Source organism: Sorex araneus, chromosome 6 (genome assembly GCF_027595985.1).
Source record: "Sorex araneus isolate mSorAra2 chromosome 6, mSorAra2.pri, whole genome shotgun sequence".
Lineage (NCBI taxonomy): Eukaryota > Metazoa > Chordata > Mammalia > Eulipotyphla > Soricidae > Sorex > Sorex araneus.
In genome coordinates, this window is record NC_073307.1 from 80,552,407 (window position 1) to 80,579,412 (window position 27,006).

At 40.3% G+C, this 27,006-nt stretch overlaps 2 protein-coding genes across 28 annotated transcripts in view; one reads left to right on the plus strand and one right to left on the minus strand.

Annotated features, from left to right (window-relative positions):
• Positions 1 to 19,692, plus strand: part of WNK1 (WNK lysine deficient protein kinase 1) — a 139,280-nt gene extending 119,588 nt beyond the window's left edge. For 8 of the 23 annotated variants that reach the window (XM_055143859.1, XM_055143872.1, XM_055143860.1 and 5 more), the window contains 9 exons: positions 1,779 to 1,852; positions 3,431 to 4,089; positions 5,440 to 5,642; positions 9,108 to 9,302; positions 10,046 to 10,138; positions 12,352 to 12,393; positions 14,615 to 14,641; positions 15,693 to 15,880; positions 16,759 to 19,692. In XM_055143859.1, the coding sequence (XP_054999834.1) occupies positions 1,779 to 1,852; positions 3,431 to 4,089; positions 5,440 to 5,642; positions 9,108 to 9,302; positions 10,046 to 10,138; positions 12,352 to 12,393; positions 14,615 to 14,641; positions 15,693 to 15,880; positions 16,759 to 17,076 (1,799 nt within the window). In that variant the 3' untranslated portion in view covers positions 17,077 to 19,692. The remainder of the gene's footprint in view (positions 1 to 1,778; positions 1,853 to 3,430; positions 4,090 to 5,439; positions 5,643 to 9,107; positions 9,303 to 10,045; positions 10,139 to 12,351; positions 12,394 to 14,614; positions 14,642 to 15,692; positions 15,881 to 16,758) is intronic. The other 15 variants (XM_055143869.1, XM_055143874.1, XM_055143880.1 and 12 more) reach the window with 8 other exon arrangements.
• A 354-nt stretch (positions 19,693 to 20,046) lies between these two features.
• The window catches only part of RAD52 (RAD52 homolog, DNA repair protein), a 35,836-nt gene continuing 28,876 nt past the window's right edge, over positions 20,047 to 27,006 (minus strand). For all 5 annotated transcript variants that reach the window (XM_055142180.1, XM_055142181.1, XM_055142179.1 and 2 more), the window contains one exon: positions 20,047 to 26,554. In XM_055142180.1, coding sequence (XP_054998155.1) covers positions 26,493 to 26,554 — 62 coding nt within the window. In that variant the 3' untranslated portion in view covers positions 20,047 to 26,492. The remainder of the gene's footprint in view (positions 26,555 to 27,006) is intronic.

Here is a 27,006-nt window from a genome sequence, read left to right on the forward strand (position 1 = left end):
TTCGTTTTTCCCAAGGATTGGAGGCTCTTTTCAGGGTCAGGGAAATGAGACCTGTTATTGTTACTGTATTTGGCATATCGAATACACCACGGGGAGCTTGCCAGGCTTAACTAATTATAGAGATTCCTATTTCAGAGAAACATACTTGAGAGTATAGGTATGTTTGAGACCACTTTAAAGAACACTTTTTAAATGTGTATTGATTTTGTGTCCTTCGTTTTTTAAAATTTATTTAATCACCATGAAATTACAAAGTTATTCATGATTGGTTTTGTAGGCATGCAGTGTTTCAACTCCAATCCCTTCAACAGTTTCTACTTCCTTCCACCAGTATTACCACACCCCAGCCCCACCCACTCCACACCCACACCCCTAGCCCCACCTTGCTTGCCTCCCACCCCCAGTCTGCCTCTGTTAGAAACACCAATTATCAGGGAGGGAGATGTTAAGTTTTTATAAAATAAGATAAAACTTTAATTGAAATATCAAAATCAGTTACTCACTTCTTATATAAAAGAAAATGCTGATACTTAAGAGTATTTCTAGGGGCTGGAGCAATAGCACAGCAGATAGGGCGTTTGCCTTGCACACGGCCAACCTGGGTTTGATTCCCAGCATCCCATAAGATCCCCGGAGCACTGCCAGGAGTGATTCCTGAGTGCAGAGCCAGGAGTAACCCCTATGCATTGCCGGGTATGACCCAAAAAGCAAAAAAAAAAAAAAAAAGTATTTCTAGAAAGAAGTACTTAGACGATCATTAGAACAAATGATTATCCCCAGAAAGAAGGAAATACAGCAACTGAAAGCTTATCAGTGATTTCGATACCTGTACTGTTCTGGTTTATTTTGCTAAAATATCCCTGACTCAGTTTTTTTTTTTTTCTTTTTTCTTTTTGGGTCACACCTGGCGATGCACAGGAGTTACTCCTGGCTCTGCACTCAGGAATTACTCCTGGCGGTGCTCAGGGGACCATATGGGATGCTGGGAATCGAACCCGGGTCGGCCGCATGCAAGGCAAATGCCCGACCCGCGGTGTCATTGCTCCAGCCCCGCTATTATCACTTTCAAATCATCTTTCATGTCCTTGATTAAAGGACCAGGAGGATAACTCAAATGGTCGAGCACATAACAACATTTACAAGGGTGTGAGTTTGATCCTTGACACCATATGCCCTCTTCCCCAACCCCATCACTACTAAACATAGTCCTGGAGGCCACCCAGGCTAACCCCTATGTATAAATTACACACACACACACACACACACACACACACACACACACACACACACACACACACACACACACACATATCTGTCTCTTCATTAAAAATCTTATCTGTGAACTAAAGAATCAATAACGTTCTTAATGCATATTATCTTAGTTTGGTGTTTTTGGTTCTTAAATACTATCTTACAGTGTTTTTAATGTTAGTTATATTTATAGGCATCATTTTATTATTTTAAACAGTGCTGTGCTGTACACACACGTGCGCGCGCGCACACACACACACACACAGAAGAGTAGAGAATTGATAAATTTCAGATTTTCAGTTCCTCACAAGTAATATACTCTTTTCATACTTGTTATCTAGCAAGAGAACAGACAGTAACTTCTAGGTCAGAGACTAAAAGGGAAAAAAGATGAGAAAATTTCCCTTACCTCTGATTTTCCTCATGTCTTATATTGTTTCTTCTCTGCTGTATTGGGCCAAAGGGAAAGGAAGCTAACTAAAAAGAGATGCTAGTTTAAGTTGTGTTTCTCCGTGTATTTCTTTCAGTTTCTCAAGTCTCAGAAGGTTCTGTCCTTTCAACCAGTTCAGGAACTGGTGTTTTTCAGACGGGGCGATTTCAGGTAAGAGAGTTTTTCTCCTCAGGTTTCATTTTTTTGGACAGAATGTGTGTATACGTAAAAATTATTACCTGCCTTTTGGACATAATTGCTAATCCAGGGATATATTTTTTAAAAAAGCACTTTTAAAGCATTGTCATTTCCCCCCTAATTAGAGTCTAATTAAAGAAAATATAGAATATTTAAAATAGCAGTTTCATACCATCAACCCATCCTCTTTTTACCACCCCCATCCTCTTTTTACCACCAGCATCACCACCATTCTGTAAGATTATTTCTTGGAAGTACTTTCTTCCTCTTCCTTTTCCTCTGTACACATGTCTCTCTATAACTGATCCTGCTTCTCCAGTGAATGCCTTGTTTCTTTTCTTGTCAGCAGTTGATTTAACTTCATTTTCATTGTTACTTGTTTCTGGTATTTTCAGTATAATAAAATGAAAGTGAGCATCTTTTTCTGTACCTGTGTTTTTGAATATTTAGGGTAATTTTCTTAGAATTAACTTCTGAAAATACTGAGTCACTATCAAGTGAAACACACCATTTCATTTTCCTAATAAGTGAATGGTTTCTGTTCCTTCATACATCATGTCAAAATTTGGAAGTCGCTCCTTTATTTTTCTTGTTGCTGGACTGCATTTTTATTAATAATATATGAATGAGGATCTTAACCCCTCCTTAGTACCATTTAGGTGGTTTTTTAAAATAGGTAAGATGGTTATACTGCACTGTAGCACTGTCATCCCATTGTTCATCAGTTTGCTCGAGTGGGCACCAGTAACGTCTCCATAGTGAGACTTGCTGTTACTGTTTTTGTCATCGAATACGCCACGGGTAGCTTGCCAGGCTCTGCCGTGCAGGCGGAATACTCTTAGTAGCTTGCCAGGCTCTCCGAGAGGAGTAGAGGAATCGAACCCAGGTCAGCTGCGTGCCAGGCAAACGCCCTACCCACTGTGCTATCACTCCAGCCCTAATGGTTATACTAGTATTAACATTTACGGCAGTGATATACAAAGCTACTGCACCTTTACCACTGCCTAATACTCTCCATCAACGGCCTTCATGTTGCTTCTAGTTGTTAGGTTGATTCTTATTTTAATATATTTTGATAGTTAGCATTTATTAAGTTTAATCAGTGTTTTTTTGTAATCACCACTATCACTATCATCCTGTTGATCCTTGATTTGCTCAAGCAGACCCACTAATGTCTCCATTCATCCTATCCCTGAGATTTTAGCAGCCTCTCTTTATTTGTCCTCCCCAACGGTGCCGCATTAGAGGCTCTTTTTGTAATCATAAACAATCTTAAAGATTCCATGAGCTAATCATTTTTACTGTGACATGAATCTGAGTCCTGTGTGTAATGAAATTAACTTACTTGGTAAGCTTAACCAGCCACTCCAAATTCTGCAGCTCAATGAAGATAAGTTCTTAATTATGGTTTTCAATATATTTGTACAGTTAAAAGATGGAGGATATGTATGCAGACAAATCAGTCTAAACACTGATATTTCAACATTTTTATGGTTAATGCTAAACTTTTAATGTTGCAAACTTAGCCCCACTTTGATTTCTTTCCTTCAGGTTTCAGTCACAATGGATGACACACAGAAAGGGGGTAAAAGTAAGCCAGAAGATACAAAGTCTGTTCACTTTGAATCCAGCACTTCTGAGTCCTCAGTGCTATCAAGTAGTAGTCCAGAGAGTACCCTGGTAAAACCAGAGCCTAATGGGTTAACCATCCACGTTGCTTCAGATATGCCAGATAGTGCCCACAAAATCCCTGCCTCAGAAACAAAGACAGAAACTGGACAACCCACCAAGGTTGGACGATTTCAGGTGACAACTACAGCAAACAAGGTAGGTCGTTTCTCTATATCAAGAACTGAAGATCAGATTGGTGAGGCAAAGAAAGAGGTACCAGTGACATCTCCTCCGTCTGTGGATTTGGAACAAACTGCCCTTCCTGCTGTGATACCAAAGAAAGAAAAGTCGGAACTCTCAGATCCTGCCCATCTGAACGGACCATCTTCTGACCTAGAAACAGCTTTCCTAAGTAGAGATGTGGATGATGGTTCAGGTAGTCCACACTCGCCTCCTCAAGTACTCTCAAAGAGCCTGCCTATCCAGAACCTAAGTCAAAGCCTTAGTAATTCATTCAATTCCTCTTACATGAGTAGTGACAATGAGTCAGACATCGAAGATGAAGACTTAAAATTAGAACTGCGACAACTAAGAGAAAAGTAAGTATGTGTCTTCCTTTGTAAGATTAATGGCAGTTAATAAGTTGTAGTTCCTGGCACCTAGATCAGTATTCTTGTCACTGTGATAGGCTTAAGTTTTATTTCTTCTAGGGTGAGTGCCAGAAATATGAAATAAGTGATGTACACATGCTCTGCATGTGCTTTGAGGCTTAGGGTTTGATACCCAGTACCACATGGACCCCACCCTCATCATTATCAGGTGTGGCCCCTACAACTAAGAATAGTGGGCGTGAGATGCAAAAGTTGGTTATGAGAATACAGTTCTTACTGATTTTTGACCTTTTTTTTTTTTTTTTGGTTTTTGGGTCACACCTGGCGATGCACAGGGGTTACTCCTGGCTCTGCACTTAGGAATTACTCCTGGCGGTGCTCAGGGGACCATATGGGATGCTGGGATTTGAACCCGGGTTGGCCGCATGCAAGGCAAACGCCCTACCCGCTATGCTATCACTCCAGCCCCGATTTTTGACCTTTTAAGAGTTGAGTGCATGGGGCTGGAGTGATAGCATAGCTGGTAGGGCATTTGCCTTGCACACGGCTGATCCTGATTTGATTCCCAGCATCCCATATGGTTCCCTGAGCACCGCCAGGAGTAATTCCTGAGTGCAGAGCCAGGAATGACCCCTGTGCATTGCCGGGTGTGACCCAAAAATTAAAAAAAATTTTTTTGAGTGCATAGCATTTTGACATAGATAACTTATTTAGTACATTTCTAATTATATAAACTTCAGTATTAGTTGTTACATTATTATTATGTTAATAGTATTTCTGGGGACTGAGAGATAGTACGATGTGTGGGGTACTTGCCTTGCCTGTGACTGATCCAGGTTTAATCCCTAGCACTCCATATGGTCTGTTGGGCCCTGAGTCAAAGAGTAAGCCCTGAGAACAATCAAGTCTGGCCCAAACCACGCACTGCCAAGTCCTCCCCAAATAGCACTTTTTAATTATTACTAATCTTAACTATTTACTAGTCTACCATATGGTTTTAGTAAAGGCACTAAGATATAAGATTATGTTATTAGTTTTTATTAGTCATGTTTGACAGAGGAGCAAATCACATAACCTAACAAAAGTTAGGAAATGGTTTTCTTCTAACAGTTCATCAGTCACTTCTTGTTGACTAGGAACTTGTTGGAATTTGAGTTGCATAATACAGGCTAATAAGATGAGTTGATAATTAACAATCTCAAGGTTTTAGAAATTAAACAAATATAGTTAGAGAAAAGATTTTAAGTAGATACATCTTGCATGAAGGTTAAAGAATTTGTTATTCTTTTCTGAACAAACATGAACATATTTTTAAATAATGTTTGTTTATCTTTATAGACATCTTAAAGAGATTCAAGACCTGCAGAGTCGCCAGAAACATGAAATTGAATCTTTGTATACCAAACTGGGCAAGGTTCCACCTGCTGTCATTATTCCCCCAGCTGCCCCACTTTCAGGGAGAAGAAGGCGACCAACTAAAAGCAAAGGCAGCAAATCTAGTCGTAGCAGTTCCTTGGGGAATAAAAGTCCCCAGCTTTCAGGTAAAAAAAACCTGGACTAGGTCAGCCATGAATGTCTTGACTTTGGTTTCTGCCTTTAGCTTTATAATTTATTGAACTTTGTTATTTTTGTTAAATTTTAAGAGTTCGACTTTCCTAATACTGGTACTCTTTTTTTTTTTTTCTTTGACTTCCCTTCCCCTTCACCAATTTTATAGTACTTCTTACTTAGTCTGTTAAAGTAAACTGTGTGAATCCACTGATATACTCTATTATAATCTACTATGTACTCAGAGTTTTTATTTGTAGTTGTTCATAAGGAGTAAACATTGAACTGTGCCTGATAACTCAGATAATTAACATTTTACCAAACTCTTGAACAGGTGGAAGAAAAGCATTTTGCATTTTTCAATAGTATAAAAAAAGCATTTTAGGGAGCCACACTGGGTAGGGCATTGCCTTGGATGCGGTAGACATGGGTTCCATCTCTGGCACCCCGTATGGTCCCCAAGCAATGCCTGGACTAATTCCTTAGTGCATAGCCAGGAGTAATCCCTGAGTACAGCTAACTGTGCTCCCACACACCAAAAAAAGGGGAGGGACTTTTTTTCTCATGCAGGTAACTTCTTCCTTTTAATGGATTTAATGGATGAATTGGTCATAAGCACAGCTGGTATAAATGTTCATTTCACGTAGATATTTGGGTGCTTGAAGATTTTTCTTGATTAAAGTTTTTAATATCATTTATTTTGAAATAACTTATTAGTGGTTTTAATCAAAGAAATACAAAGTCAGGGGCTGGAGCGATAGCACAGTGGGTAGGGCTTTTGCCTTGCACGTGGCCAGCCCGGATTTGATTCCCAGCATCCCATATGGTCCCCTGAGCACCGCCAGGGGTAATTCCTGAGTGCAGAGCCAGGAGTGGCCCCTGTGCATCATCGGGTGTGACTCAAAAAGCAAAACAAAAATAAGAAATACTAAGTCAGTCTTTTATAATGAATTATGGGTTATCTTTTAATAGTGATAGTTTTTGCTCTGGCAAAATCATGATATTATTAACAAGTAATTAGTTTAAAAATGGAGAAAGCTGAAATAAGTTTATATTTAATATTTACTTTCCGAGTTCAGTGTAAATTTGTTGGAGAACAGCTGCAATTTTTATAGCTGCTCTGCATTCTTTGAAAGTTATATTGCTTTGATTGGTTGGATTTGGGTTTTGGGTCACAGATTAGCTACGTGCAAGAAAGTATATCCAGGGGGGCTGGAGTGATAGCACAGCGGGTAGGGCGTTTGCCTTGCACGCGGCCGACCCGGGTTCAAATCCCAGCGTCCTGTATGGTCCCCTGAGCACCGCCAGGGGTGATTCCTGAGTGCATGAGCCAGGAGTGACCCCTGTGCATCGCTGGGTGTGACCCAAAAAGAAAAAAAAAAAGTATATCCACTGTACTACCTCTCTGGCTCTCTCGGGAAGCTTTTAGAAACTTTTAGGCTTTAGAAGCCTAAACTCTTTTTGTGAGTTAAATTCTTGTTTTGACATTTTTCAGTAGACTGCAGTTCTAGGTATTAGGGAACAGAGAAGTTGCTCCATTTTAAGTCAGTTGACTAGTGATTTCAGCATCACCTACCGTTACCGTTACTCTGTAGTCAGTTACATCATATTTTGTTTGGGGGCCACATCCTTATTCTGCACTTAGGAATTACTCCGTGCGGGGCTCGGAGGACTATATGGATACTTTTGATTGAACCTAGACCAGCCTATCCACTGAACTGTCTTTTTAGCTCCTAAATCTTTTTTTTTTTTTCAAATTTTATGAATTAGTACACATGCTGTGCATGTGTGAGGCCCAGGGTTTGATCCCTAGTACTTCATGTCCTCCTAAGCACTTTTGCGTGGTGCCCCAGGCTCTCATCCCCACCAGGTGCGTGTTCCTCCATACATGGAGCTGGTTCTTCCAGTACTCCTATTTGCTGACCTCCTGGTTTCCACAATTGTGGGAAACTTGGCTCCATAATTTGTGATATGGGAGACTATGTTCACACTTTTTTCCTATCGTTTATTTTTCAAAAATAGGTTTTTTAATAAACGAGATAGACTGCTCTCCTAACATCTATTTGTATCATGATTCATCTCAGTTAATTTATTATGGGTTTTCTTTAATGTAATCAAGGAATTATAAAATGAAGTACTCTTAGAACTTGGGTAATAAAATTTACTGTATCTTTGGGGCTAAAGAAATAGTATAGCAGAGAGGTACTTGCCTTGCCACGGCCAACCCTGGCATCCCATATGATCCCCCAGGACAGCCAGACATAACCCCTGTGCACTGCCAAAACAGTGTGGTGTGGCCCGAAAACAATAATAACAATACCAAGTTACTGCATCTTTAACTTTCTTACTCAGCTTAATCTTGTGAATCATTCAGGTTATTTAGAGTTAGAAATCTTGGGCAGGAGAAATAGTACAGCGGGTAGCATTCCTGCCTTGCATGCTGCTGACCTGAGTTTAATTCCCAGCATCCCATAAGGCCCCACAAGCATCACCAGGAGTAATTTTCTGAGTGAAGAGCCAGTAGTAACCCCTAGGCACTGCTAAGTGTAACCCCAAAACAGAAACAAAAAGTTAAGAATTTGAGAAGCCAGGGATGTATCTCAGTGAGAGAACTTACCTTGGAAGTACGATGCCCTGGGCTCAATACCCAGCACCACATACACAGAAATGTCCTTTTGGAATAGTTTGTTCTAGCCTATTACCTGTTGATTGCCTTGTCAGTACTCATTTCCCTTCCTGTTAGTGAAGACTTGATCTTCCACCAGGTATAGCTCTAAAATCTATAGCTCTTAGCTGCTTCATACAATAGTACAAATAAAGAAATAAGAATAGTACTTAATAAGTATTACTGTATCACTGTCATCCCGTTGTTCATCGATTTGCTTGAGCAGGTGCCAATAATGTCTTCATTCATCCCTGTCGCGTGCTAGTGTGGCCCAATGGCATATTGGGGGCTCTTTTAGGGTCAGGGGAATGAGGACCATCATTGTTACTGTTTTTGGCATATCGAGTACACCATGGGTAGCTTGCCAGACTCTCTGAGAGGGACAGAGGCTTTTGAGGCGGCCTCTAATCACCTTTACAGGTGTTTCCAGTCTACCAAATGTAAGCTTTTGGTCGACTGGCATGTTGTAACAATCTGCACACTGACAAACACACACCTGCCTGCGTCTCTGGGCAGCACCTGGGATATCTGCGGCCTCAGGTTGATCTCCTTGAGATTGATGAAGTGCGCCCAGAGGTTGTTGAGCAGCTGGCAGAGCAGGACCCTATTGAGGAGGGTCTGTGCCAGGTCGAACACCTGTGCCAAGTCCCAGGTCACCTGGTGTTTGGCTGATAGCAGCCCATAGTGGATGAGCCACTGTGCGCACTGCCGTTATGGCTCTATGTCCAACTACAGTGGGGAAAACCGTGCATATTTCAATTTATATTCTCATTACACTTTAATTTTTTGACAGGTAACCTGTCTGGCCAGAGTGCAACTTCCGTCCTACATCCCCAGCAGACCCTCCATGCTCCTGGGAATATCCCAGAGACTGGGCAGAATCAGCTGTTACAGCCCCTTAAGCCATCTCCCTCCAGTGACAACCTCTTCTCAGCCTTCACAAGTGATGGTGCCATTTCAGTACCAAGCCTTTCTGCTCCAGGCCAAGGTAAGAAATGAAAGCAACCAATATCTTCCGGAAATGGGAAGTGTTTCCATAACTGTGACAAAAATAGTCTCTTATTTGAGGTGGCGTGGGAGAGCAGCTAGCATACACAATCTGTATATTGTACACTTGCGGATCCTCAGCAGTGATTAGATTTGGTGGGCTCATTTCTTCCATCGGATAAAATTACAGTTATCAAGAAATTACGAGGTTATATCTGTGACATATATTAGAACTTAATGACTCAATTTGGATCTTAGATTTTCAGTACTGAACAGATTTTTGGACCAAATTCACAGGAGTTTTAGCAGTTTCCTAAATTTAGTGCATTTGTTTAGCCAACATTAGTATAGAGGGAAGAGCTTCTAGTAACATTAGAGCAAGAGTGACAGTAATCTGTGTAAATCAAAATGAAAACAAATAACAGATAACTAGTTTAGGTGCTTTTGCCACAATATCCTAGAAGTTAAAGTATCAGAGAAGTTACATTGTCTCTTCACAAGATAAGTGTTCTTGTCTAATAGGAGCAGATAGTATTAGTCCCATTGAGAAGGGTTTCAAAATTTTGTAGATGGAGGGAAGTGAGGCCTAATATTTCTTGTGTGACACAGCTGACCTTTCCCTAGAAGCTTACTCTTCCGTGTGCCATCTTAGTGCATTTCACCACTTCAGCCTCAAGTTTCTAACATCTTGTAGTTGTGTTCTGTCTTCTCTCTCTGTTCTTCCCTGTTTTTCCCCTCTCACAGGCTGTGCGAAGTTTAACTGTGCATCTGAGCAGGTGACATTCAAACCTGGTGGCAGGAGGACCCGATTTCTGAGTACGCCCTGCTTGGCTCTTTGTGTGTAACACCTTTACTCCTTCCTCGTCCTTGTTTTCTTCTGCTTGGATCTGATACTCATGCAGTCCATTTTCATTTGTCTATTTGTTTATCATCTACTCAGTGGCATGGCTGAACTGTTGTTACCCTCAGAAGTTTGGGACTCTGATAATTATAATTAAGGATGTAGAAATAATGGATTTTTAGAAGCTTCAGAATAACTTTTTGATAGAATTGCTTGTTGTAGATCTGTCAGAATAGAAATGGTTATTATCAAAGATATGTAGATTACTGAGTCATTAAAAATAATGAAATCTAAAGTCCATGTGACAGAAAGCATCTTGACCACTGATGCATGTAGATCCTGGCAGCGAGTAAAAGTTATAAGTTATGTTTCTGTTCTTTTTCAAGAGTAAGTTTAAATCTTAGTCTTTTCAGTGTAGTCTAACCATTAATTGAAAAGATACTACAAATTAATCATTGGAATACCACTACCCTCTTAACTCCATAAATTTTGTGCTTCAAAGGATTTTAGTGTAGGTAGGAAAATAAAATGGTCTTTTAAACATAACTGATACACCCAACTTTCCTCTTTTAATAAAAGCATTTTGGTGGAAGTTTAAGTATGGCAGTATGCTAAAATGCATGCTTTGCGTGCAGGAGACCCAGGTTTTATCCCCACATTGCGTGTGATCCCTTTAGCACTGCCAAGGTTGATCTTCCCAAGCAGCAAGCCAGGAATAGCTCCTGAGCACTGACTACGGAGTGTGGTCCAAGCTATCCACACACGCTCCCCCAAAAAGAAATTGTACAATAGCAAGTTACCCATTCTCTCTAGATCATCTTTGCTGTATGTGAAACAATTATGCTAATTTTCTAGGTTTTTAAGAAGTCATATAAAATTATGTACACAAAAATAGGTACTTGAGAAGCACATATCATTTCCACCTTGTATCTGGCACATTAAGTGGTCAGTAAATGTATGTTGAAATAAAAATTTTTAATAGGAATAGAATTTGGATAAAAACTTTCTTGCTAAGGCCTCAAACTTCTGATGTGGTTATTAAAGTGTTTGTTTTTTTTTTTAAATGCATGTGCTAAGGCCATCATATTTCTGAATATGGTTTAGAGGTCCTTGAGCCTCATCATTTATCATTAGTTCAGGGCTATTTAACAATCAAGAATATGAAAGGCATTACCCAGTGTGGTGGTGGATTTTGAGTTTTGAGCAGTCAGATCAACAACTTTCCTGGTTAGATTAGACTAGACTTAGCACATTAGCACCTTGGCACTTATATAATTTATTTGCCCAACTAGAAAGATAAGGGAATACTCATAATAGGAAACTTTGAAATAGTAGTTTTGAAGGAAAGTATGAGATGCCAGGCCAGTGATAAGAAGCCCAGGATTTCTGTGGGAATAGAGAGCAAAACTCCTTGTGAAATAGAATGTGACAGGTGCCGCTTCAGATTAGTTCACCTATTAGTAAGTCACCATACTCTTCAAGATAGATGGTTTTACGCTATTGTTCCAATGAAAGTAGTTAGAAATAATAACTCTTTTTCATTTGTTTTTGATTAAGAATGTGATACCCTGTCAAAGAGGCAGATTAAAGTAAATAAGGAAGGAAAAGAGGTGCTTAGAGGAATGAGGCGAGAGGTGTTGGATTATTCTGTGCTCTCAAGATAGATTATAGTTTGGAAGCACGGCTTGGCTTAATGCTTTATTTATGTTCAAGTTGCTTTGTTTTCCACATACTTCTAAAGATTTTTCTAAAGGGGGATGGGATAGAATGTATGTCTAGGATGTGAAAATATAATAGCCAAATCAAGTTAATTTAAAGCAATAGTAGTGGTCCTATCTCTCATACTGTGATAGAACTGCTAATGCATTTGATTGAGTGCTTTTTAACAACCCAGCAGGAGAAACAGAAAGTGGGACAGGGTCAATGAGAGTATTTTGGGTATTCAAAATTACAGAAAACCTGAGAGACTGGAGTTCCTCCCCCCTTATGCAGAGAATAACTCTATAATATGATTGGTGTAGAAACCCACTTCTGTCAGCAAGTTAGAGTCAGTTAGATTTCTCCCCATAGAAATCTGTGAGAAGGGCTCCCAGACTGTCTCCCCTCCTGCTTTCTCTTGCTGGGCCTTTGTGTGCTGTTTAAGAGATTCTAAATATTTTACACTGATGTTTCTTTATCTTTAACACATTGCTCTCTCTTTGTGCTTCAGGGAAGATGGTGAAAAAAGTCTGTCCTTGCAACCAGCTCTGTAGTAATTATCTTTTCTTTCTGTTACTTTTGATCCTTGATTGCAAAGCCTGTTATTCATTAATTCTTTGAAACCTAAAGCTAACTCCCTATTCCCAACTCCATCTGTCTGGTTTTGCACCCTTTTCTAATACTTCCTTTAATGTGCTTAATTGCTGACCACTGGCTCTCCTTCTAGTTTAAGAAATAACCTCATAATTCGTGTTCTCAGTGTTACTCCCCTGTGAGCGTAGCTCTGTAACAGAAGTTGATAGTACATGTGAATATAGAGATCAGAGCTACCTGGCTCCTTTGGGAGAGAGTTCTTTAGTCAGCAAATATGTGCCAGCCACTAGTGGTTGTATCAACTGAAAAATCAGTTATCAAAACATGTAAAAGTTCATACCCTTGGGGCTGAGGTGATAACTCACATGTGCCTCTCATATATGAGGCCCCAAGTTCTGTCTTCATCACTGCATGACCCCTTAAAGCATCACTGGGTATAAACCTGGTGATTGTCAGCACCACTGGGCCCAAGCAACACCGTGTCACCAGGAATGGCCTCAAGGTCTCCAAACACTGCTTTATGAATTTGGGCCCTTTGTCAGCATTCTCCGCACCCCCTTACCCCCACCCCCTAAAAAGAGAAAAGTCCATACTTTCACATGACAGGGAGAAAGGTTTGCAAGATTGGTGAGATGACACTATTTTGTAGAGTTTGGCTTCTTAGATTAGTGACTTCACTTTAAGGTTGGTTCAGCAACTCAGCAGGCCACCTACAGGGCCAACAAGAAAACTACATTGGGGCTACTGGGCGGTAAGTTGTGCCTCATATAGGTTGTTACTAGAACCTGGTGGTGTGGGGTATGAGGGAAATGTATTGACAAAAAAATCTTTTAATGAATTTTCTATGGTTAAATGGCTCCTTTTTAGAGCTTTTCAGGGTAATTGAATAAGGTTCAAAGGTAGTATATCCTCTGTAAGACAAGCAGCATTCTCAGAAATAATCTATATCAGAAATTCTCTTTACTTCTATAATGAACTGAATGCATTAGCTATTCCTAATCTTTATCAGCAAATCTACTTTTCCAGGAGTTCATTTCTGAAAAGCATGTGGTTTTTCCCTCTTTAGTGGAAAACCTGTTTTCAGCAAAAAGAATAAGGTTTAAGCTATGGTTGCCTCTCCCTTACAGCATAAACCTGCACTTTCACAATCCAGTATTGCTAATATTTATCAAAATGAGAAATGGAACCTGGTTATAAAGGGCCTACAGTAACAGAGGCAGCTAGCATGAGACTAGAGAGGCATCACTCCCAGCATGAGCTTTGGGAGTAAAAAATGCTCAACTCTATTGAGCTGCTTGTATTTGGCTTTTGACAGCTCTGCTCACTTGTGATGATTTTTGGTTTTTCAGTTGGTTTGTTTTTTGGGTTTTTTTTTTTTGGTGTGGTTTTTTTTTTTTTTTGAAACTTTGTCAAGCTTATCATGCGGTAATTCAAATAATTTGATGATAGTCCTCGTGCATGCGACATGCTTGCTATCTGGATTCCATCATCATGACTACCCATCCTCATTGCCTGTGCTTCCTATTCCACACCGTCTCTCTTGCTAATTGAGGAGGGCTGTTTCCTGTGCTTTTATATTTCCCCCTTAGATTTCCTATATTATAGTGAATTTATCCTTCCCTTTACACTGTATGTCCTTTACACTGTATGTGCAATAGAAACCCCCCTGTGGCTCTCAGGCACCAAGAAGTGGGCTGATACACACACTGCAGATCAAAGTCTTGCTTAGGTGGCCGCAAGCATGTAACCTTCTTCACTCTGCAGCTTCACGTCCAGATTAGCTGTTACTCTAGAGCAAACTTGATTATGTATGCCGTTCCTTGGGTGGTAGAATATAAACTTGAAACCAGTGGATTATGAAGGGCTATTTAAAAAAATAAATATATATATATGTATATATATATACGTAAAGGACTTTTAAATGGCAGAGTTGCTTCAGGTGTGCTGCTGTGCTGCAGTGCTGCTTGATCTTGAAAGCAGGAATATGTATGCATCCTTAGCCCTCAGCATTACTTAAATAGCTTAAGTATTAGTGGCTCACAACTTATTTTAATAGCTTTTATTTATTCTGCAGCAAATATGAGATCCTGTGTAAGGAAGTGGGGTATAAGGGATATAAAACAAGACCATGACTCTTTTTTCCCTCTTCCCTAAATCTTGCCTCCTCGAATAATCTTCAGTGTGCCCTCCAGCAGAGCCGAAATCAGGCAGGACACAGACTCCTTTCTTTTCAAACCATAGAAATAGAATTTCTTCATCATAATCTCAAAGCTGCTCCTCTCCTTTGCACCCTCCCTCACCTGAATGTTCCTGTTGCTTCCACATGGGAGTGCTTGCTCTTCTGGGATGGGGGCAAGGGAATCGGTGAAAAACCTTGAACCAATTGAAATCGAAGTCACCTTCAGAAACTGGTCTTCCTGGAGTTGGAACGTTCGAGTACAGCATAGAGAGCCTTACTTAGGGCCCAGGGTGACAGCTCAGTGGGCTAGAGCACATGCCTGGCATACAAGAGCCCCGGGTTCAATCCCCGGCAGCTCATGGTCCCCAGAGCACTTCCAGGCATGGCCCCCAAACAAAAACAAAAAAGTTCACCTCTCCTCATGAGTAATTTTGGTTCTTTACTCATAAACTAGGGGAGGCTAAAAGCCGAATTCCTCCTAAGTTTATGTGAACAAATTCATGTTAAGGGATGGGTACAAAGTTTCTTTTTACAGAGCCTGCTATTGCTTATTACTTTCTATTAAAGAATGGCTAAAGACTGTCCGTATCTTCATGGTTTAGGGACCCTATCTTTTCCCAGGCCAAGCACTTACCTTTGCATTCCTTTAACTCTTTCTTTAACCTTGCTTTAATGTGCAAGAAATCTTCTTTTGCCCTACATTCTGCAATATTCTAAGGCAACTAGCTTCATTGCCCATACTACACCTCCCACATCAACATGATGATGGGAATGCAGTACTAGCAGCAAGTTTCACTACTCTACAATGCTGTGAACGGGCTGAGAGATTTTGCCCTTTGTACCTATCATCATCCTGAGTTTTGCCTCATCTGCAGCAGCTCCCTGAAGAGAACCTGTTTGATTACCCTGTTTTGCCCCAAAAACAGTACCTTGGGAACTTCCTTTCTTGCATGGCTTCCCAGTATATTCTCTTCCCATTTTGTGGCTTGCTTGTCATCATATTGTGAAGTTTTTTTTTTTTCCTAAAATTATAGTTCAGGCTCCTCTTAATGGTTGTATTCTTTTGCTTCCTACTCTAGGGACCAGCAGCACAAACACTGTCGGGGGGCCAGTGAACAGCCAAGCTGCCCAAGCTCAGCCACCTGCCATGACATCCAGCAGGAAGGGCACATTCACAGATGACCTGCACAAGTTGGTGGACAACTGGGCCCGAGATGCCATGAATCTTTCAGGCAGGAGAGGAAGTAAAGGGCACATGAATTATGAGGTAATTCTTTCCTTGTGTTCCAAGTCTGTCAGAGCACACATTTGAGTCAAACAATATTACCTAGGTTAGTGCTTAATATTTCATGCCATGATCTTCTTTAGTAGCTCCTCATTTTTCTTTTTTTTTGTTTTGGAACCACATGCAGGAGTGTTCAGGGCTTATTCCTGACTCTATGCTTTAGGGATCATTCCTGGCAATGCTTGGGAGGACCATTTGTGTTGCCAAGATTGGCACTCATGTGCCAGGCAAGCACCTTACCCTAGTGTACTATCCTCCCTGGCCCCAAGTATTTTAGAAAAAGAAGATACACATCACCCAGGTATACCCTTTTAGTTTTCATTCCCCAAATCTCTGGGGAATGAAAAGAGCGCCCAGTAGGAGAATGAAAATGAAAAAAGAGCTCCCAGTAGGTCAGCTCTTTTCCTTCAATATTCTGATTTGCATGCACACACATACCACATAATATTTGGTAAATATAAAGATTTGGATTGGAACAACAGTACAGCAGGTAAGGCTTTTGCATTGCAGGTGGCCAACCTGGATTCAGTACCCAGCTTCCCATATGGTCCCCTGAGCACTGCCAGGAGTAATTCCTGAGTGCAAAGCCAGGAATAAGCCCTCAGCATCACCAGGTGTGGGTCAAAAATTGGGGAAAGAGGGGTAGATGCATACATATATATACACACATATATACACAAACATAAATTTTAAAAATCTATAATTATGACATTTTATTCTAGGTATTATTTAGCTATACCCTGTAAGAAATCCTAATTCTGATTTAGAAATTATGATTTAAAAAGAAATTTAAAATACCACCCATTTCACATGAACAGGTTAATAACCCCATCATTTACATGAGGTTGTTTTATTTACAGGGCCCTGGAATGGCAAGGAAGTTCTCTGCACCTGGTCAGCTGTGCATCTCCATGACCTCAAACCTGGGTGGCTCTGCCCCCATCTCTGCAGCATCAGCTACCTCTCTAGGTCACTTCACCAAGTCTATGTGCCCCCCACAGCAGTACGGTTTTCCAGCTCCCCCCTTTGGCGCTCAGTGGAGTGGGACCGGTGGCCCAGCACCACAGCCACTTGGGCAGTTCCAACCTGTGGGAACTGCCTCCTTACAGAATTTCAACATCAGCAATTTGCAAAAATCCATCAGCAACCCCCCAGGTTCCAACCTGCGGACCACTTAGTCAGACCTAGAGACATTAACCAAATAGATTTGGGGGCAGAAGATGGAATGCTGAGGGGTGGGTGGGAGGGGGGATGGGAAAGTAGCCTATATACTAACTACTAGTGCTGCATTTAACTGGTTATTTCTTGCCAGAAAGGAATGTTTTTAATACCGCTAGAGCCCTCAAAATGGAGAAATTCCCTCCCTTTGCCATTTATTGGAGTGGAACAAAAAGGAAATAACAGCTTTCTTGTGATAGGGCAGCTTTGAACTATGCTTTTATGTTTATCAATACCCAAAAATGAGGGCTAGTTAAGATAATTTTATTAGAAAGCTAATGGAGAGCTCGAGTTAAAAAAACACACCCCATCTGCATATCCAAGTGGATAGAGCTCTTACATTTTGGTACTTCCCCTTACCACCCCTTCCCCCAAATACCTTACTCTTTTGAGAATCTAAACCACAGAAAATACATCATTGGGCGCTCTCCTACCCTGTATACACCCCCACCCACTTTTTCTTTTTTTCTTTTTCTTTTATTCTATTTTTTGCTCTTTAGAACCCAGTGAAAAACACCAAGGAACTGAGGTTTCAACCCTTTCTTATGATAGGTCATTAGTGCTTTAAGCAGACAATATTAGCAGCTTTGACTGCAGCATTAGCAATTAGGGAAAAATAATTAAGTTCCCTGCGGACATGTAACTTTGCCATCAGTTTTGATGTGGAAACACTGTGATATATAAATGTTGTTGGACAACAGTAGTTTTAAGAGTAAAATATGAAAGGTTTAAAAAGTTGGGGAAAAAAAAAGCTAGCTCTGTCCTTTACTTATTGAGACACTTTAACTTTTTCCTTTGTATTTCCATTGTATTAGATAAATAAATGTGAATGTAAAATTGTATAAATTACTGTACTTGAATACTTCTGTTCTCCCAGTATTGCTTGCTGGATATTTTAGTGCCTTGGACTTCTATTGCTTCTGCCATTAGCATCAACTTCTCATGAGAACCCAGAACAGCAAAGGGCATGTGGTCCATGGTGACCCCAGCAGTGGATTATGCCAAAGGGAAATTGAAAGAGTATTTCTTTTTAAGTCATACAACAGTTTTGTCTAGAGCAGGTGTAATATGAGCAGAGTGAGAAGTTAAGTTGACACCAGTGGTTGAAAGCAGAAAGTTCTGTTTCAGGAACAGTGAGGAAGGGTATGGAACAAAATTGGGCAATTAAAAAGATTATGGGTTGTGTATGATAAGTGAATGAAAAAGGAAGACTAAACAAGAGAACAAACTTGATTTAAAGATATGAGATGCCTGGTCAATGGTTGTCATAAGCTTTATTTATTTGAGTTGGGCTTAAACCAGATGAGACCTAGAAGAAATGGCTGAGTATTAAAGGAAGGGGGTGGGGGTTTAATTATTAAGAAGGAAATGTGATAGTAAGAAGTCACAGATGGAGAAAGTTGCTCTATGAAAAATCTGATTGCTTTCCTCTTGTTGGACATGTATCATGCATTTTTCAGCTTGGGGATATATTTTGTAGAAAGTGAACCTACCCATCCTATAAGATGTCCAGATGGTTGCAGGATCGTATTCTGTCGTGCCACCTTATTTTTTAAATTGCAACTGATATTTTCACATTTTCATGTAAACAAATAATCCCCTTAATAACTGCAACCAACCAGTATTATTTAGTACTATGCCTATTTGTAATGGGCGGTTCTATTATTTTCAAGAGCTTTCAGGAAATACTCTCCTAATTGGCTAAGTTTGAGGTCTCTGGTATCGCTGAAGATCAGGAAAGAAGCCAGGAATCTTAATTTTGTGGGTGCTTCTTCTCTTGACTCGAGTTGGGATATTGACAAATTTCCAACTTCTTACCCACCTCGATGGCACATCCCAGGAATTACCACATTAGGAAGACCGTGGTTGGCTATCCTATCCTGTCATTCCTTGTTGGGCCCTGTTTTCTTTATACTAACCTAGGTCCCAACTATGCAAATGAAAGCTGAACATTGTAGAAAGGTGGAAATTAAAAGGGGAGGGGTTCCAAACCCTACTTCATATTTCTCTACTTATTTATTCTCTGCTTACAATTCTTGGGGAGTTACACAGATAAAACAAAGAAGGTGCCAAGTAAATGAAAAACAGACCACCTAAAACAATACCTTTTACCAGAGGATAGAGGAAGCCAAATGCAGTACATTACAGTTTTGTTATTTTGGTTTAATAACTTTGAGATCTCTTCACTTGCACACAAAAGTAAGAACTGGTTTTATTTACTGTTGATTTATTTTTCCCTCCTGTGGATGAAATAACTGAAGCCTAGAGGAATGAACTAGTGCTACTGAACTGTTTAAATTATTTTTGTGTTAATAGTACACTTTGAGTATCTTTTTCCACATTAAAAAAATATTTGAATTATAAATGTTTTCCTTACATTATTTAACAATGTACACTGTTTAAAAAAAAAAACTGAATTTCAAACCTTGGGGGTTTCTCAGCAGCCGTTAATTGTACATTTTGCACTAACTCTGGGTGTTGCGCTTCTTGTAAGATTGCGCTTTGTGCTTCAGTTTGTTACCTTTGTAGACTTATTTAATGAAACCATTCAAATAAACCAAACTTGCTTTTGTTGAGCTGTGGGGTTTCATTTCCAGCAAATTCCTTTTTTCATGTCTTTAGTTCTGTTTTAATTGTATGTGGTTTACTAACTCTAGCAACTTTCTTAGTGGCAATTCTGACCTGAGCTAAAGATTATCCCAGAGAAAGATTTTTTTTCCTAAAGAAAATATAAGGCTATCAATATCAGAAGATGACTATGACCAACAACATGGAAATCAAAGGGAATGGAATGCAAGGTAAGTTACTGCCTCTTTCTGTTTTGAATGAATAATAGTTAACTGCCTTCCTGTACTTTCATTTCTTATCTCTGCTTAAGAAAAATAATTATGAAACATTCTATTTTTTTTGTTTTTTAATTTATTCTTTTATTGAATCACCATGTGGAAAGTTACACAACTTCCAGGTTTAAGTCCCAGTTATACAATGCTCAAACACCCATCCCTTCACCAGTGCACATATTCCACCACCAAGAATCACAGTATACTGCCCCCCGCCCCGTGTAACTGATAAATTTCACTTTTCTTTCACTTTACTTTGATTACATTCAATATTTCAACAACAACAAAAAACTCACTATTATTATTTGGAGTTTCTCCCCCCTAAAGTCGGACCTGCTGAAAAGGAAGCATTTGTTTTCCATTGCTGAGAATGAAGAGATAGGGGTCTAACAGCCGCATGATTTTGGATTTCTGTATTTTAGTAACTAAGTCCAGAGAAATAACTGCTAGAGATTGCATCATTGCGAGCTTGTACTTCTCAGCTACTTTATGTTACATATATGAGTGCAATCTTTCTGTCTGTCTCTTTCTGACTCATTTTACTCAACATGACACTCTCCGGGTCGATCCACTTATATGCAAATTTCATGACCATGTCTTCTGACAGCTACATAGTATTCCATTGTGTAGATGTACCAGAGTTTCTTTAACCAGTCATCTGTTTTTGGGCACTCTGTTTTTTTCCAGATTGTGGCTATTGTAAACAGTGCTGCAATGAACATAGAAATGCAGATGTCATCTCTACTATACCTTTTTGCCTCTCCAGGATATATTCCCAGGAGTGGTATTGCTGGGTCAAATGGAAGCTCAATTTCTAATTTTTTGAGAATCGTCCATACTGTTTTCCAAAAGGGCTGAACCAGTCGGCATTCCCACCAGCAGTGAAGGAGAGTCCCTTTCTCCCCACATCCACGCCAACACCGGTTGCTTTTCTTTTTGGGGATGTGGTGTGAGATGATATCTCGTTGTTTTGATCTGCATCTCCCTGATGATTAGTGATGTTGAACATTTTCTCATGTGCCTCTCAGCCATTCGGATTTCTTCTTTGGGAAAGTTTCTATTCATTTCATCACCCCATTTCTTGATTGGGTTGGCAGTTTTCTTCTTGTGGAGTTCAACCAGTGCATTGTATATCCTTGATATCAACCCTTTATCGGATGGGTACTGCGTAAATACCCTTTCCCATTCTGTAGATTGTCTTTGTATTTTGGTCACTGTTTCTTTTGAGGTGCAGAAGCTTCTTAGTTTGAGATAGTCCCATTTATTTAGCTCTGTTTTCACTTGCTTGGCCAGTGGCATGTCAGCTTTGAAGATACCGTTGGCTTCAATGTTGTGGAGGGTTTTGCCGACCTTGTCTTCAATGTACCTTAAGGATTCTGGTCTGATGTTGAGGTCTTTAATCCATTTTGATCTGACTTTTGTACATGGTGACAGGTGGAGGTCTAAGCCCATTTTTTCCATGTAGCTGTCCAGTTTTGCCAGCACAGTTTGTTAAACATGCTTTCCTTGCACCACTTCACATTTCTTGCTCCCTTATCAAAGATTAGATGATCGTATATTTGGGAGGGGGTGTCAGAGTATTCAACCCTGTTCCATTGATCTGCAGCTCTGCCTTTGTTCCAGTACCATGCTGTTTTAATTCCTACCGCTTTGTAGTAGAGTTGGAAGTTGGGGAGGTTGATTCCTCCCATTTTCTTATGAAACATTCTAAGCACTAAAAAAAAAGTTTCATGTTAAGGTGGGTCATATCTCACATTTCAAGTAGAAAACTAGGGACAGCTATTTACATTATTATATTACAAAGTATTTTGCTTCTTCCAAATAATGTCTCCACTCATAGATCATTTGATTAGGAAAATATACATAATGATCCAGAAGTCTTATTAAGTTACCAAAGATGAAGACTGTAGCCTGAATTATGTAACACAATAATACACCCCTTGTAGTCTTTGTTCATAGTATAACAGCATAGTTACACCTGAGATACTATAAGTTTGGTTCTAGGCAACTATAATAAAGCAATTCACCCTACATTTGGCCCAGTGCATACCTTAATTTAAAGTGCCTTATTGCTGAGACTGAAGCCTACAAATGTAGGCACTTGACTCTGACAGCCCCTAGTTCAAATCCCTGGCATGTGGTCTCTTGGCACTGCCAGGAGTAATTCCTAAGCACCGAGCAAGGTGTACTCTTAAGTACTGTGTGACCCCCCACACACACAAAAAAAATAATAATAAAATGGAATTGCCTTATTGCTATCAAATCTTAATCACTGTCTAAGCCTTCAGTGGGTCATACTTCACTAATGAAGTCTCGTTCTATGACTAATCAGGTTGCTGACTGTGGGCCATTTCTTAAAATAAGACAGTGAAGTTTGCCATATCATCTGAGGCATCCTTTCTTGAAAGATTTCTCTATAGCACAATTAAACAAGGGGCCAAAAAGAATATAGCAGATAGGATGCTTGCCTTGCGTATGGCTGGCCAGGTTTCATCCCCATCATCCCATATGGATCCCAAGCACTGTAATTTCTGAATGCAAAGCCAGAAGTAACCCCTGAGCATTGCCACCCCCCAACAGTTTTTTTAAGTCAAATCTTCTTAAACCCTACTATTACTTTACCAACTTATGTGATGCATCATGGATGTTCTTAATGGCATTTAGAACCACTGGTAAATTCTTTCCAAAAGGTTTCTGATTTACTTTATTGACGTGCATCACAGGAATCATCTATGGCAACGATAGTCTTACAAAATATCTTAGCCACAAAAGTCAACATTACCCCTTGACTCACAAACTGTACTGCCATAGACAAGGAAACACATCAGTCTCACTGTATATCCATCAGAGCTCTGACCAGGTACATTTATAAGCCAGTGCAGTGATATTTTGAAAGGGATCTTTCTTTTCTGATCAGTAGGTCTCAACAGTAAGCTGACAATCAGTAAACCATACTGTAAATATACTGTTACCATTTATAGAGCTCAGGCAAAGTAGATCTTCCACAGATCTTGAGGGCCTTAGGATTTCAAAATGGTACATGAACACTAGCTTCAACTTTAAGGAAGTCAGCTGCATTAGTTCCTAACAGGAGAGTCAGCTTGACCTTTGAAAAACTAAGGCCAGGCATTGACTTCTTTCTAGCTGTTATTTCCTACATGGCTTTTTATAGTGGAAGACTGTTTCATCTACATTGAAAAATCGGTGGTTTAGCTAAGCTGCCTTCAATGAGAGTAATGACAATCTTCAATGATGTATCTTCAGAGAATCTGTTGCAGAGCTGACATCAAAGTTGTTTCACCTTGCACTTTTGCGTAACTGTTTTCTACCTTTAAATGCCACAAGCCACTTGGCTAATTGTTGTTGTTGTTGCTTCCTTTTTCTTTTTTACCACACCTGTTGGTCCTCAGGACTCTGGCTCTGTTCAGTGATTCCTGGTGCTGCCAGGGCTACCGTATGAGATACAGTTACCATATAGTAGCACCAGGAATGCAACAAGTTGGGTGGTCCTGTACAGGATAAGTATGTTAACGTCCTTATGCTATCCCCAGGGCTGTTTCACTTTTTTATTCACATGCACAGCACTTTTCATTCCTTTGAACTTGTTCTTACTTCACAACTTTGCTAACTGACCCAGGAGGCCTCACTTTTGGCCTGTTTTGGCTTTCAGCACTCTTTCCTCACTACATTTAATCATGTGTAGTATTGGCTTCATTTCACATTTCAATATTGGTGAGTCTTAGTATCAGAATGTTCAAAGAGGTAATAGCAAATAGGGAGGTAATAGCAAAGCGGTTAGAATACATTTTATCAAGCTCCCCATATTATATGGGTGCATTTTGTGGCTCCCAAGAAAAAGTATAATAGTAACATGATAGATCACTGGCCACAGATACAACTATTAACAGGTAATGAAAAAACTGAAATATTGCCAAAACAGGACAAAATTAGCACGTTGTTGGGAAATTATGCTGATAGACTTATTTGCTTGATGCAGAGGTACCACAAACCTTCAGCTTTGTGTATTCATAAAACGAATCAGAAGCCCACTGCTCTCTCACCACCTGCATTTGGTGGTCTTGCAGTGCTTCCCCACCAGTTACCGCTGATGCGAAGGGCGGACGAAGGAGGAAATGAGGGCCAGGCTGATTGGTGATCAGTTGCCGTTTATTTCATTCTTCCCACGCGCCTGTTCCAGTCTCACTAAGCTCCTCATTCCCGTCTCCTCCTGTCCCCCTTCCTAGTCTCTCTGCGCTCCGACTGATGTCCTGGTCCCTCGTCTCTCACACCCTCCAAAACCTTGGCAGTAGCAACCACACCCAAGTCCCATATATGAAAGCCCTTCCTGATCACCTGCAGCCAGGAGATCTGCTCAAGGGCGAAATACCACCGAGGGGTTTTTCTCTTTCCCTTAGTACAATAACCATTTAAACATTCATCTTAAATCTACATTTTATATAAATATATAATGTAGGAGTACCACTACTTATTCAGCCATTGATAAAGCTGATTGGATTGGGCATGAACTCCATATTACTTTTTTTTATTCTATTCTGAATATTAAATTTTATTATTCCCCCCATTTTTCTTTTTTTGATTCACCATGAGATAGTTACAAAGCTTCCATGTTTGTGCTTCGGTCATACAATCATCAAACACCTATCCCTTCACCAGTACACATTTTCACCACCAAAACCCCCAGTATTAGCCCCCACCCCCGTTCCAACCCTTCCCTTGCCTTGTGGCAGACACTTTCCCTCTCTCTCTCTACTTTGGTTACATTCGGTATTTTGACACCAGGCCCACCACCACTCAAACCTATCGGAAAGGCAATGTTAGACGATTTGTTTCGTATTGCTTGTTATTAATAGAATATAATGTCCAGGAAATTCTGTGTTGCTCTCTTCTGGAAGTGTTAGTTTAGTCTCTGGGTCTTGGCCATTGATGAGATTACATGGTGCTGGGGGCAGTTTGTGGGTGTGACTGCCAAGCTTCTGGAAAACTGTGGACCTGGGAGGAGATCTCCAAGCGGGCTTGGAGATATCATACCTGGGTTTTCCTGCCAGTCTGCTCTCTGGTAAGATTCATCCTATCTTGGGTGAGGCTCGTCCCCTCTTGTGTGAGGCTAGTCTGAGCATGTAGAGTGGCCTTGCACATGGCGTTGGTTGGGTTCTGGAGGTTTTCGGCCGCCGGGGCTCTGCTTGGGGCAGGGAGAGAGACTCAACACACCCCCCTCTGAGGTGCCCCAGTGAAGACAGCTCAGGACATTCTGTGGCATTCTCTTCCCGTTTTAATTTATAGCCCCTGGGTCTTGGCCATTGATGAGATTACATGGCAGTAAGAGATACACTGAGCTTGTAGGGTGGCTCTCCTGGGGACATCCCGCTACAGATCCCAGACTACAGTGCTCAGGCCAGATTAAGTCTTTCCTAACCCTAGCAGGGTCCTAATCAAGCTGTTGCTTTTTGGATAATGGCAGACATTGTCCACTTGGCCTGGCCCATTTCGATGCCAGGGTAGCTCACAGCTTGCCCTAGGTCCATCTAGTCCATCGTCGGGACCCTGCTTTGGGGGTTCTAGGAAGTAAGGGCAACTGAGGCTTAAGTCAAGAAGATGAATATTATTCGTAGTCAATTAACTCCAAGTTACAAAAGCATATAGCATTAACTGTCTTCCTGTGTCTATACAAAAAGGACACTGCTCTTATTTAAATATGCAAAGGACCTAAGAAGAAGAAACAAAATATTTACAAGTTAACAGTCTGACTAGGAGATAAAGGTGATTGACTGGTTGGGGAAACAGAGCACAAAGAAAGAGGTTACAGATAGTCACAGAGGAATGAAAATGCCTCAAGAGCACTGTGATAGAAGTAATCCAATAAACCTAAGCTCCCTGTAGCAAGGCAGAAAGGACAAACCAATGTTATCCTACAAGCTTACATCTGCAGCGATGAGATACATAAATGAGTTATGCCTATTAACCCATGGGGTTAATGTTAAAGTATGGAGCACTTGGATTACAGAGACAGTACAGCAGGTAAGGCATCCCAAATGGTCCCCCACCTCCCACCAAGAGTGATCCCTCAGCAGAGCCAGGAGTACGCCTGAGTGCCACTGGGTATGTCCCCAAAACAAAAACAAACATGGAGCTCTAAAGTAAAAGAGATGGCAGTGGTGACAATTTTATTTTGAGTCACTACTGAAGTTGATACTTAGTAGCATGACAGTGTGTAAGGGTTTGTAACCAATGATGATTCCTAAAATTTTGATCTTTATTTAACATAATGATGCAGAGATAATTAGTGAAGAGCCTCAAGAGTTAAGTGTATTAATCTTCCTCAGAATTTCCCCACTATGTGACTTGAAGTCCCAGGTTTTTCAACTGTACAGCTCTATCTGTAATCGACCCCAGTAGTCCAATCCTCAAAGTTCAGAATAAGCATGATAAAACCTTGGAAATAGAGTTCATTCCCTAGGAACGATGAACAAATTTGTAAAGCCCTTTTGTGACAGTCTGGTGGTGTAGCCTGAGCTTGATTACGATGGATCCAATTTCCTTCTTTTCATATCCTGGTTTTTCTTATAGGAATCATAGTTTCCTATGGAAGATAAAATCATTTAAATAGTTGTAATGGGTTTTAAAATTAGCTAGTAAGTTCTAATTTGAACTGAAAAGTATTAGAGTGAAACTTGTCATGAGCAAGACAGAGCACATTAACCCAAAGGACTTTAACTAGGAAACACTCTTAGCATGATTATTTTTAATTCTTACTACTGCTATCAAGCTAAAAAGGATTGACTTCAGTCAAAACATGAAAAGAACAGGTTGGGGAGTTGGCTCAACAGGCAGCTTAATATGCTTTCCCACATAACCCAAGCTTGATCCCCAGCACCACATGCCTGCCTAGAGCACATGCTGGGTATTGTCTCCTAAAAATGCCAAAGGAAGAGCCCCCTCAAACAATTATCTTTCATTTTCTTACTATTTTTGTCCTCTAGCTCAATTCTATCCATTATTAAAATTCATTCTTTAAAATCTACAGAATTAAAT